The sequence below is a fragment of the Porites lutea genome, chromosome 4 (genome assembly GCF_958299795.1).
Source record: "Porites lutea chromosome 4, jaPorLute2.1, whole genome shotgun sequence".
NCBI lineage: Eukaryota > Metazoa > Cnidaria > Anthozoa > Scleractinia > Poritidae > Porites > Porites lutea.
In genome coordinates, this window is record NC_133204.1 from 43332865 (window position 1) to 43346270 (window position 13406).

Sequence of the window (13406 nt, forward strand, 5' to 3'; positions counted from 1 at the left end):
ATTTGTAGCTGAAGGAGAAGCCAGCAGAGTTGGATCATCTCACATCATGGACATCAAAGAAGATCCAAAGAAAGGAAGTGTATGTAGCAGATATCATATATCTTATTAACACAACTATTTGGTTAATAATAATAATGATAATGATACTGAGTGGAGTGCAATTTGGTCTGAAATCATACGCGTGATTTTAAAATCGAACGAGCGCGCAGCGTGAGTTCGATTTGAAATCACAAGTATGATTTCAGACCAAAATTGCACGACACGAAGTTCAATTACCACTTTATTACATCCATTTTGAAATCGCAGAATTTAGTCAGTACTATAGTTTATTGATCGAGTAGCCGGTTTGTTAAAGAGCCGAAACAAAAAAGCTTTTACATCTCATTTTGTATTTGAAACAGAAATGATGCGATATAGAACAAAAATGGTGCGATTTAAAACAGAAATGATCCGATTTAGAACATGAATGACGCGATTTGGAACAGATGCGATTTAGAGCAAAAAATGGTGCGATTTAGGAATAAATCACACTGCTGAGAGCCAATCAGATTGCACGGATAGCCAGTGATTTCAAAGTGGATGTAATAAAGTGAACAAACAACTGGGTCACGGACAAAAGCGGAATATTTCTTTCAAAGTTGAGCCTTAATGTTGTGCATGAATCTTTTTTTTTCTTTTGTTGTTGCTCTAAAAAAATTCCCCACTTTTGCATTAAACCAGTAATAGTTAACACGACAGTTGTCCCCGCTCTGTGTATTGTCGGTCAGTAGTATTCTTGCTTGTTGTGTAGCTCTTTGTAGCTCTTTGGGCAACCAAACGCACCTTGTTTTGTACCCTTAGCGTTTGCAGAACTATTGTTTGCAATTCATCTTGGGTATTAAAGTCGTCGAAAGAAAGCAATGCTTGTACAAAATTTTTGAGGGCAAGCAAGTTTTATGATCAGTGCTAAAGTGGCGAAAAAAATTTTTGCAAGATGCGTTTCAGAAAATGAAACTACGCATGTTTTCTCGCCAAAAATACCGGAAATAAATAAAGACTGGTATTCTCTTAACCAAGGAGAAGGCGCGAAGGTTGTAGCGGCTTTTTAGCTCTCCAACGATTCGCTTTGCGCTAAACCAATCAGAATCCACGCCTGTTGGCGTCTGTTTCGTTGATCTAGTCATTACCTCATTGTAGTTTTTCCTTGCCCACTTGTAATGATTTTACGTCCATAGAAAAATATGAATCGGTTTGCGGCTCGTAACGTTCGTTGTGATTACTTTAGGATCAAGCAGATGAAGATATCGATTGGTGGTCCAAGTTTTATGCCTCTGTTGGTGATAATGACAAAGCTGGAGCTTACATGGATAAAGGATATGACAAGATCATGGTAAGTGGAGTTGAAACAGTTTCGGATCATCAGACGTTTTCGGGAAGCTGCCCACCTACCCCTCCCCTAAGCCAACATTTTGCCCTAGGTGCATGAGAAGTAAGTGTTAATGTTGGCTTAGGGGATGGGTAGGTGGACAGTTTCTCAGAAACGTATAATGATCTACAGTTTCATATTAGGAGAAATTAGAAGGTTAGGTACTGCGAATAGTTCTGGTAAATATGATTGTAATGGCTGTTTATTTCGCTCTGTTGCAGTAAAAAAGACTGAATTAACAAGTGAATTACATGACTAAGTAATTATAACTTGCTATGACAACATATAAATGATAGTTTAAGCACACCATAAAATAATATTAGTATAACGGTGAACTATGTCGTCATGTATAAGTGACGAAGCTATTTCATCTTGCACTTCACACTCCCTTGCTGGACTGCCTCTTAGACCCTCTGATTGTATGGTAAAAGGAGGAGGATGAATTGTAGATAGTGGATCTGTGGACACTACCGCCAAAGAAAAAAATTACTGAAGTCGCGGTTCCCAAGCAATAAAAGGGGCTGTTTTGATGTCTGCCCCAAATTCGAAAGTTGCGAGTTTGGTACTCTCTTGACAGATAAAGTTGTAGAAATGTAAAGTCTATTTTCAACACCAAAATCCTACTGGCAAAGAAACACTCAAAGTGCTTGTGGGCTTAAAGTTAATGTGATAGTTTTTCTTAGAGAGGTGTGACAAGTGACGTTTTTGTTTGATTATTACAGGTGTATGGCGCCGAACTGGAGAAGGTTGAAGTGTTCAATGGTTTCCAAGACTTTGTAGAAACGTTTAACATTCATCGCGGTAAAGTGAAATCAAAATCAGACGAGGAGGATACTGTTGTTGGGGAATTTAAGGTAAAGCAGGGAGAACCTCCCTTCATTTTTTTTGGTAATCTGTCATTAGTCTGTTACACCTGACACGTTTCTTGATAGACTTGGAAGTGTTGTGCTTTGGTTTGTGACGCAACTCCCACAACCGGCAATTTTTAAGGTACAAATTAGTATTGAAAAAAAAAAGGATCCTGTTTTCCTGTAAGGGCAAATTTAGTGCTGTTGTACAAACATAGAAGAGAACTCTAAGTCACTAAGTGCCACTGTCTGCAGCTATCTTAAAATTAAAGAGCCTGTCTGAACTCTCCAATTGTCCAATGGAACATTTACTGACGTAAACGAACTTTCAGAACCAACACAATTCTCACAAATAACACCACCCTCCCCACAACTAGTAGCACCATTCCCGCAATTCTTAGCAGCGCAACTGTCACAACTCCCACCACCAGCACAGCTCCTTCGACAAACCCATTTCTCTCAACCAGCTCAACTTACACAACCAACACAACTGCCGCAACGAGCACAACTCTCTTAACCAGCTCAATTTGAAGTGGTTGAGGTCATTGAGGTTGTTGTGGTATTCGTTGTCCTTTTGCCGGCCCTGGTCATCGTGGCTGTCGTGTTGCTCATGGTCGTTTTAGTCGTCGTAGTCCTTGTGGTTGTCGTACGTCTTGAGCGTCGTCGTCGCCCTTGTGGTCTCGTGGTCCTTGTGGTCGTCGTGATTGTTGTGGCTGTCTTTGTTATCGTTGTGGTTCTTATGGTCATAATGTGCAGATGCAAAAAAAATTTTGATAATGACAAAATTTTTGTCGTCAAACTCCGTTAATACGGACGCCTGGAGCCCATAGAAAGTGTCCGTGTATATTAACGGGGTGTCCGTATTAAGGGAGTTGAATTTAGAGAAAATGTAAGGGTTTTCTTTTTCCAGGGACAAAGCAAACTGTCCGTAATAATGAGGTGTCCGTATTAAGCGGGGTTTGACTGTACTTGCCTTGTATACTGTTCTTTTCATAGCCTTGTTATTTCTAGAGACGTCTTAACAGAGTTTGCTTTCATTTTACTGCATTTTAGGGATCTTTTAGATTGTATCCTCTTCCAAGTGACCCCAATGCTCCTTTGCCGCCCAAGATTTTACATAAACTACCGCCCAGTCAACCAGTGGAATGTCTCGTCAGACTTTACATTGTGCGGGTAAGATGGTTACTCCGTTTTTGTACATTAAATCAAACTAATAATCAAAATATCAAACTTATAATCAAACTTAATTGTACAACGAAAGGAAAGTTTCCTTTCACCGCCTTTAGGAACCAAACTATCAAAAATACTTCCTAAAACACTTCGTTCACTGAACTTCACAATTCACAACTGTTTCGGATGTTTGAGCACCTGATGTTCACATAAAACGCTTTAGGAGTTTCACAACGTTATATGGAGTTGTTAACAATGTTATTTAGTTGCTGTACGTATATTCTTGATCGTGTTGATTCTCATCAGGCCCTAGAACTTCAACCTCAAGACACCAGCGGACTTGCAGATCCTTATCTTGTGGTGCATTTGGGAAAGAACAAAGTTTCTGATAAGGACCACTACGTGCCAAACAACCTGAATCCCATCTTTGGAAAGTAAGACGACTAATAAAGTGTTGTGATTAATCAACTGTTGATTGCTTATTGTACTTGGTCAGGAAACTCCAATCTTCAAAGTTATTTAATGCTTACGTCCTTAAAATTTTATTATAGTACGGTTCTTGTTATATTTTGTATCGCTTGTACCCATTGATTTTTTCTCAGCTTCCAAGGTGAAAACGCAAAACGTTTTCCAGTTCTCGTTAGTCTGGTAATTGAGCATTTATTGCCTTTCGGGTTGCGCAATGCGCCAGCAATATTGGCCGCCTTAGTGAGCTTTCCTTTTTTTTTTACTGAGTCTTTTTGCCTTTGGTCTTGTGATTCAAAATGGTTTGTTATTTTGTTCTGTCAGGATGTTTGAATTAACTGCCACTATCCCTATTGTCAAGGATCTGCGCATTAGTGTCATGGATTATGACGTAATTGGTAGAGATGATCTGATTGGTGAGACTGTTGTCGACTTGGAAAACAGGTTCTTATCTCGTTTTCGTGCGACTTGTGGCCTGCCTCAGACTTATTGCACGTGAGTATTGTCCCCATAGAAGGTTAATTTCTCCACTATGAGAAAAATTGCTCATTTTTTCTTTTTTGTTTAAAAAACTATTATGAAGTCAGTTAAAAGTAAATATATATGTCCCACCTTGAATTAAATTATGGCGGTTACCACTTCTAGGAAACAGTGACAGCAAAGTAACCATGATGCACAAACGTTTTTGTCTTTGGTGTGAATAACGAGACAATCAACTAATAATATTGATTCCTATCGAACTTGCAGAGAGGTCACACATCAACAACGTTTAACTATTTGTAAGAAATAGTCATGATAGAAAATTTGCGTTACCGGCAAATTTTGCTGATTGTGTTGTAGGTCCGGTCCAAATCAGTGGCGTGACTCGCAAACGCCTCGTCAAATCCTGGAGCACTGGTGTGAGTTGAACAGCTTAAACAAACCTCAGTTCCTTGGAAACACTCAACTCGTCTTGGATGGAAAGGTTTACAACCTACAAGAGTTTGGTAAGAGGACATATGCGTTTCTGGCATAAACCTTTCTTTCTCTAGACATGGAAAAATTTGCCTTCACACATAGCTGTTTGAACAAACTTGTCATCTCCCACCCCAGCCTTGTTTTTCTCTTAAAGAGAAATTATTTTCGCCTCCTTTTTTCATCAGAGGAAGGCATGCTGTTCCACCAACACTTGGGCCCGCCCGACCAGCGGCTGGCATTGCACGTATTGAATTCCATGCCCGTTGTTCCTGAACACGTGGAGACCAGAGCGTTGTATAATTCGCTTCAACCTAACGTCGAACAGGTACAAGTATGTTGTTTTTAGCGGGTGGGGCTCCAATGCATTCTAGGTAGTTAAGCCACAGGCATTGCCAGCAGTGGCAAGAACCAGTAAAGCAATGGGTTTTATTTTTAGCCCTTGAGAGGAAGAAAAAAGTGGGAGTAGCCAAGCAAAACACTTTTGTCCACCTCAGACAGGTGTACTTTTAGCAGAATGTTTGCAGTTGTTATAGACGCATTAGACAGTTGTAGACTTCACGTCCGGCTAGGAAAGCATAGAACAGGAGATTCAGCCACTGAGAATCAGGTGATCTCTGATCGTCCTTTCGATAGGCGGCCGTGTTATAGACACTTAAGGCCGGTTATTTAAACGGAGTTTAGCCAGGGTGAAACAAAACTGTGTTCTAAGCCATTTACAGTTTGCTCAACGTTTTTATCTAAACACCAGTTATTGTGAACAGTTTCATGGAAGCAAAAGGGCTGACTGGCGAAATATTTTACTTCTTAAAATAAACCACTTAGAAAGAGATCTGGAGGTCCAACAACCGCCGCCTAAATTAGACTTCGTTTAAATAACCGACCCTTATAATAACGAAAAAAAAAAAAGGTGAAGTTCGGCTGGCCAGCACTATGTTCATCTGAGAGATTAGGTACAGGCAAACCAGGGGATTTAGGTAACACAGTCTTGCCCGTGTTAGAAAGGTGTTCGGCTTATACAGAGTTATTAAGGTACAGACAAGGTGGCTGTTAATCTGTTTGCACCTATCTTGCAGGGTAAGCTTCAGATGTGGGTGGACGTTTTCCCCAAACACCTTGGTACGCCAGCAGCTCCGTTTGATATTAATCCGCGTAAACCTGGAGAGTAAGTACTTATAGTTTTTGTATTTAGAGCTGTATAGTTTTTGTATTGGGCTTGTTTAAGTTCCGTTCATGGTGTGCCAATTGTAAATTCTTGGTAGAGGAAAGCTCCCCATTTCTTGGGAATGCTACACAAGATTTCACATTCTTAATGGAGCTTTTTTGTGTGTGCTCTCCTTCCATAATAATTGACACAGCAAAGTTCTAGTTCTATGGCTCTATTGACAAAAAAGTTATCCCTTTGAAATACATACCAAAAAACACGTCACCTCAGTGAGTTGTGCACTTGAGCCCGCGATAAAGTCATGTGACCTTGGTCAGCGGATACCTTTTTGGACAGCTGTCAATTGACCATAACACGGATGTCCACTGTCAAGTTAAACACAGATAGTATATGCCTTGGACACCTGGCTAATTATGTCCGGTCATTACAAGAAAATCTTACCCGCTCAGCAGCCAATCAGAGCGCGCGTACTATTGTGGCCCTATATAATAATGTCAGAACTGAAGCCCTGGTAATGTTCAATACTCATTGAGCGTTAATCGAGGATCTGCCTTCTGTGTGTGTAAAGATTTTTGTTATTTTTGGTGTACCTGTAATTTTAACAGTCGATCCTCGACTTACACTTGCGTCCCTTGTAATGTCCTTATTGTAATGTCTTAGTGGCGAGAATGCTCTGATTGGATTGTTTATGTGTATTTCCTAGGTATGAATTGCGGGTGATTATTTGGAATACTGCTGACGTAATTTTAGAGGAGACTTCCATAACGGGCGAGCAAATGAGTGATATTTACGTCAAGGGGTAAGACGTTTGAGCTATGAAGGGTGAAGGGTTGAAGGGTTGCAACTCGTGTAGACATCTAATTCGCTGGTCCCTATAACCTGCATCTGCCACTGTTAGTACGAATAGGGACACTTTGTGAGTCCTTTCTGTATTGTTTGGTGAAAAAATGGCATCCTTGTTTTAAACGATGCACTCCTGAAGAAAGTGACGTGAAATACTTTGCAGTAGGAGAAAGAGTTTTACTAACCCAGGGCACCTAGTTTTTTCCCTTAAACTTGAGTTATGGGCAGCGGCCTACTTATAAGAAGCTTTGATCTCTCTGTTTAGGTGGATTGCTGGGATTGAGGAATCACAGAAAACGGATGTTCATTACAGGTAAGGTGACGGTTTACTTAAGGTCATGAAATTATTATGTTGTTATAAGCGCTGTGAAGGGACCATCACATCTCTCCCGTTTACTGGCGACTTTGAAGTTTGCGTCTGTCTTCCCGATTCGTGTTCAGTGTTTGTATTATGTTGAAGGCTTCATTTTTTTACTCTCCCACGCACGATTTATCTAGAGAGACTGTTGATCTAAAGTACTTTTGCAGTCTTTTTAAGCTTTTGCTTTACGTCTGACTTGAACGAAGCCTTGTTTTCATTCCCTCTGTGCTCTGTATAGATCTCTGGATGGCGAGGGAAACTTTAACTGGCGTTATATATTCCCCTTTATGTACCTCGCAGCAGAGAAAGTTGTCGTCGTGAGGAAAAAGGTATTACTACAAACGTTACTTTGATAGTTTGCCAATACAGATGACTATAAGTGTTGACCGGAAAACCCCAAACAGGAAACTAGTTCCGTCACTGAAGGGTTACCCAAAATTCCGATAAGTAAAAATTAAAACAGCTAAAAAAAATAAATACCTAAACAAGTGGCAGTTATGTACAATGTTAAAATAGGAATATAATTAAAGTAATAAGAAAAATAAATTCAGAGAATGTAGAAAGATGTAGAAAGGATTTCAGGCGATCAATTAAATCGTTTAAAGATTCAGTTTTTCTTAAATGTAAAGGCAGAGAGTTCATGATTTTTCTACTGTAAAGAAATAAGAAAATTGTAAAACAGTTCTTGCATATCTAATTTTAATCTGGTGATAAGCATGTGTGAGATTATAGTTAGAATTGTCAGCTGACACAAGATAATAAGACAGATCCAAATCATATATGTCTCGGTCTTATTGACCTCGTATAACTCTGCTGCATTTTGCGTCATCGGCATAAAGGGGTAATAAAGTATCAAGAGATGGCTCTGATCCAGGGTCATTGATGTAGATAAGAAACGGATAAGGACCAATTATTGAGCCTTGTGGGACGCTGGAAAATACTTATTTCCAATCTGAGATGCTGTCGATAGATACTCTGCCGTCTATCTGTGTTGCAATCACCTATCCAGTGTAGCCAATGGTTACGAATACCTAAATACTCCAACTTGTATAGAAGCTTTTCATGTGGTACTCGGTCAAAAGCCTTTTCCATATCAAATTCTTGGTAGTTATCAATTTGTCCTCCAGCATCTAACGATGTTGCATAATTGTGTACATAGTAGAGTAGCTGCGTAACACAGGATCTGTACCTTTTAAAACCATGCTGTGAAGGACTTAAATACGGTTCAGTCAGATTAAGAATTCTGCAGTGAACCTATCGCTCAAGTACCTCAGATGAAATTGCTAGGAGGGCATTTTCTCTGCTAGTCTGTGAACAGGCTCTGTTATGATGGACAGGGCGAAGAGAAAGGGAGAAAGCGAGTTCAAACAGGGAAGAGCGTTTTGAGGAGTGGATAGGGCTCTTAACCATAACTTCTTGAGATCGTTTTCATTTTTCAGTGACATTCTAGACAGAACATCCGTTTTCACATTAGCTCGTTCCACGCTCAAGAATAAGGGAAGGAAATGATAAACTACACATACGATGTATGCTGTATACCCAGTTCCTCCGTGTTTAAAATAGTTAATTGAAACGTACATGCATACATACATATGTAACATTACTTTAGTTTGAATGTCATTTCAACTGACTTGGCCCATTTCATGTATTTAGGCGCACTTTTGGAGTCTTGATGAAACAGAGGACCAAGTTCCCCCACGGCTTGTCATCCAAGTTTGGGATAATGACCAGTTTTCTCCGGACGACTTTCTAGGTGCGTTATTTTGTTGTTGTTGTTGTTGTTGTTGTTTAGTCAGCCTGCCAGCAGAATGTATCGAGAATTTGGGGCCAAAATAATGAAAATTAAGGTCGCGGAAATTATCTCGACTTAAATAAAAAGTCGCCTCAATTTCATGAAACGTTAATTTTTTATAATAAGGTATATTGCAACCGTTGTTTATGCAGGTCAGTTAGAACTGAACCTCAACCGCATGCCCAAACCAACGAAGAGCTCCCGGAGGTGCTCCTTGCAGCAGCTTCCTTCTTATGGTGATGGAGGCCGATCCAGCAGTAGCGTGGAGACAGTGTCCTTGTTTGAGATGAAGAGAGTGTACGGTTGGTGGCCCTGTGTTGCACAGGAAGCTGGAGAAGAGATGCAGTTAACAGTGAGTGTACCTGTTTGCTGCCTGATTGCTAGTCTGCTGTTTCCGTTTCTTTCTGCTTTGAGTAAGAGGTAGTCGTGCGCTTATCTAACATGTAAGCTAACGAATAGCTTGTTATCAGTGGCTTTCATTCGAAAGATCGAACGCAGTCTTTCTGGATCCAGTTGTTCGAGGTTGGTCTAGGTGTGTAATGCTTTCTAGTGGATATTTCTCGGACTTTGACTGAACCACTGATTTATAATGGTAGGGTAAAGTGGAAATGGCCATCGAGTTGCTGACTAAAGAGGAAGCTGAATCAAAGCCGGCTGGTAAAGGAAGAGATGAACCAAATCAGAATCCCACACTCGACGAACCTAAGTAAGAAATAAATGCACCTTTAAAACGTAGTTAATGGGTCAGTGGCAAACGGAGAAAAGGAACATGGGGCGAGAGACGTTATCCCAAACTTTCGATTTGATTTTTTAGAGGTTCTATATGAATGCAAGCGGCAACTAGAGAAGGATAAGCACGCGCTTGCATAAAAAAAGGCCCCTTCACTTGAACTGAAATCTTCCACGCTCTACTTAAGGGTAGAGTCTGGTTAAAAGCCCTGTTTCGTTTATGTCGACCCCTTTTTTTCAAAATCTAGCCAAGATTTCATTTAATTAAACAATGACTCTATTAGGTTGGAGACACAAGATTAATAAATCTTTTAGAATTTATGGATGCTTTTTCTTATGTTTTATAATGAATAAAAATTACGGGGAAGAGTGTTTTAATTATGGGAAATTCGATCGGGGGGTTGTTGAAGATAAAAATATGAAGAAAATAATTTATAGACCTGATTTTTTTGGCGGACTAATTTGTTTGTGTATACCTTTTCTACCCGTAATTCTTTCATTTCCAGTTCAACCCCATTTCCCAATTAAAGCAACCCTACTGGCCCCTTAAACCCAGAGATACAATAAACTCGTTTTCTCAGTCCTTACGGAAACGCCGTAACTAAAATACGGACCTCGAACTCAACAGACCACTTTAGCCTGTGTGTTTTGTATGTTTTGTTCTCCCAGTGAAGGTCTCGAGTCAACTAACCCCTCTGTCTTTTCATAAAATGTGCGTACATATGTACGGGAATAAGACAAAATTTGAAAGTAACAGTTCTCTGGAGTATTCAATATCACATGACCTACTTTGGGAAAACAAAACATAAAAGCTAGAGAGGACTATTCGTGACACGTATTTATCTCGTCTCCAGTCGCCCCGCAACCTCGTTCCGCTGGTTTACATCACCGTTTAAAACTCTGCGTTACATCATTTGGAGAAACTACAAGTGGATTATCATTGGTATTCTCATCACAATCATCATTGTTGCTGCTGTTGTTATCTTTTTGTATTCAATGCCGGTGAGTGTCCTCATTCTTGTCATAAGGGGTGTAAAATAGTCCAGTGGCGAGTTCGCTATGACCGCTGAATAAAAGAAGTGTCTTACGGGCTACGCCTCCATCTGAAGAGTTGTTTATTACGGTTAGCATTGGGTAACATCGGGTGAGGCCAGAGGGTTTCTTTGAGTACAAAAAAAAAAACATGAAGAACAACTTAAGTCCAACTTTACTGTGTAATATAAATAAGATAGAAAAACCCCACTGGAATGCTTTGAACCCGATTCATTTGCTTCATAGCCCACATCCATATCCACTCTTTCATCGAGGATTAGCTGTCAAATCCAATAATTTTTTAAGTATACATGCACTCATGCCGTATCCCATACAATATTTGATAGCTAACCGTTTTCTAGGCAGTGCTTAACCCTAAGCACTGCAAATCAGTGTTATTTTTTTTGTCAGCAATTCTACGCTGTACAGGGTTAATGGGGTTCTGTTCCAGTCACGCTACGTTAAGAGAATAACGCGATGTGTAAACGTCATAAGGTGTCCAACCTGCCCTCACCCGATGTTATCGGCTAAGGCTAACCGTTTATTACCCTGTCTACTGACTCTATTGTGTATTTTCACATTTCAAACATTTACTTGTCGGAATTTTTCTTATGTTTCGCAGTTCCTACTGTTGTTAGAATTTTCTTGATAAAATTCATGGCACAGCTCCTTGAACACTAACATCAACATATATATTTTCCACAATGTTCTCCATACATTTTATGTTGTGCTGATAGGAGGGGCCTTTCTCACTTAGGATGCCTTCGATTGGGAAATCTGAATTTAGATTAACAATGGACTTTAATAACTTGAGGTGTGATTTTTCTGATGGATTTATATTTCTTATCTATTTTTTTTCTTAGGGCTACTCAGTGAAGAAGATTTTCAATGTTTAAATCGTGTCGAGAGACGGAAGCAAATAATTGGAAACACGCGACTATTGAACTGAATTAAATTCAAGAGAGATTAATATATTAACAAATTAATATAATTGTGATATTACAATTTCAAATTTGGTGAATTACCACCATCTTATTACATTTAAGGAAAACCCAGTACTAATGACTGTCATAACTACATGCAAAAATAGATACCTACGATTTGCTGGAGTCGATAGGATTGTGTGTATTGAATTGGGTAAATCTAATTTAATACCATATTAATATATCATTAATAGAATAGTTTCGCTCAAATTTTCAACACAGTTCAATTTGTCAAATGCTGGTTATGAGAAAATCAAAAACGCTGAACGTGCTAATGACCTTTCCCCCATTTCTGTGAACTAAGACACTATTTCGAGGTTTGTGCTGTCAAAGTTGTTTGAAATAGGCCCTTTACAGCTAGCCATTCAGGTGGTACAAATCCGCCATGCTGGAGAATAAAAGTCGCGCTGGAAATCGTTCTCTGATTCTTATCATTTGAGAATGTTAGCAATACGAAGCGAAGGCAACGAGGACGTCGAAAAAGTAAGAGGTTTAATAAGCAAAACAACAATTTTGCCCGTTCAGCACACCTTTTTGTCCAATCCCTTGCCGCCCGTGCATGACTAGGACGTAAAGTTTCCTTATGCAACGTCCGATGACGTTTTCGCTGCCTTCTTGTCGCCGTTTCTAAAAGTGTTTATTTGTTTGTTGAAACGAACGTCACGTATAACCTGTCATCTGGCAAAATGTTAGCAGTGTACCTGATAATTCTGGCATTTGCGTAATCCGCTTCCTGTTCATCAAGCTAAAGTAGAACCAGATGTAACGTTGCCTAGCCTCACAGGATTACTGAGGATACATCTGTGTAGTGCGGATGGGCAGTAATGGTCAGTAAAGGCACTCGTCGGCAACCCTTACTCATATGTGCGTATGGGGTGACCCACCTAATCCCACAACCCGTGCGAGCAACCTCGTTCCCAAGCGCCCTCCTTCTAGGTCTCCGGAGCGCACCCTGGGAACAAGGTTGCCTGTCAGAGATTGACCTCAGGGGTCATGTGGTAAAATTTGCTTCAGGTTAAAAAGAAAAAAGTTCAAATAATCTAGTAAAAAAACTTGAAAGGGTGTTAAAGATAAAATATTTGGCGAATAATATTCAGGCTTTATTTTTTTTTTTTGGAATAGGATGTGTAATATATTTGTTGTGAAAGATTCATCGCTGGCGATGATTAATTTCTTCTCTTGAACAACAAGAGAGCAATGAAGGAATTTTCGCTAGGCCGTCTTCCTAGTGAGAATAATTCGGGCAAATCACTGCTTTCATTTGAAATTATCCTGCATTTGACGAGGGTAGAGCTGTTTATTTGTAGAACTAGGTTAGTGTATCCTGTGTAGATAGGAAAACCAAATTCCTGGGTCAGATACAGCCAAATATTAGTTGAGGACGAAGAATATATTCGTACGAATATCTAGCCAAAATAGAGGACAATTTATCAGTGTTTATTTTGTTAATGGACATATTTTTGCTTTCCAACTACGCTCTGCTTAACGTGAAATCGGTTAGAGAAGATAGACACCGAGGCTAGAGAATGGCTGCATAACAATGAACATTAATTAGAACTATACTAATTGTGCTTTCTCTGCCGTTAAATGCATTGGCAGTTGTGGTGTCTTTGGTGTCGTGAAACATGAAAATGCAATAAATTAAATGTTTGATCTCGA

General features: G+C 39.7%; 1 protein-coding gene across 1 annotated transcript in view; it reads left to right on the forward strand.

The window, feature by feature from the left end:
- The window catches only part of LOC140933706 (myoferlin-like), a 56321-nt gene extending 42915 nt beyond the window's left edge, over positions 1 to 13406 (forward strand). The window contains exons 43-59 of the mRNA XM_073383316.1: positions 9 to 79; positions 1265 to 1369; positions 2128 to 2259; positions 3307 to 3426; positions 3730 to 3857; positions 4213 to 4383; positions 4729 to 4874; positions 5031 to 5170; positions 5919 to 6007; positions 6711 to 6806; positions 7116 to 7163; positions 7450 to 7540; positions 8865 to 8964; positions 9156 to 9355; positions 9600 to 9709; positions 10587 to 10734; positions 11628 to 13406. Of these exons, the coding sequence (XP_073239417.1) occupies positions 9 to 79; positions 1265 to 1369; positions 2128 to 2259; positions 3307 to 3426; positions 3730 to 3857; positions 4213 to 4383; positions 4729 to 4874; positions 5031 to 5170; positions 5919 to 6007; positions 6711 to 6806; positions 7116 to 7163; positions 7450 to 7540; positions 8865 to 8964; positions 9156 to 9355; positions 9600 to 9709; positions 10587 to 10734; positions 11628 to 11660 (1928 nt within the window). The 3' untranslated portion in view covers positions 11661 to 13406. The remainder of the gene's footprint in view (positions 1 to 8; positions 80 to 1264; positions 1370 to 2127; positions 2260 to 3306; positions 3427 to 3729; positions 3858 to 4212; positions 4384 to 4728; positions 4875 to 5030; positions 5171 to 5918; positions 6008 to 6710; positions 6807 to 7115; positions 7164 to 7449; positions 7541 to 8864; positions 8965 to 9155; positions 9356 to 9599; positions 9710 to 10586; positions 10735 to 11627) is intronic.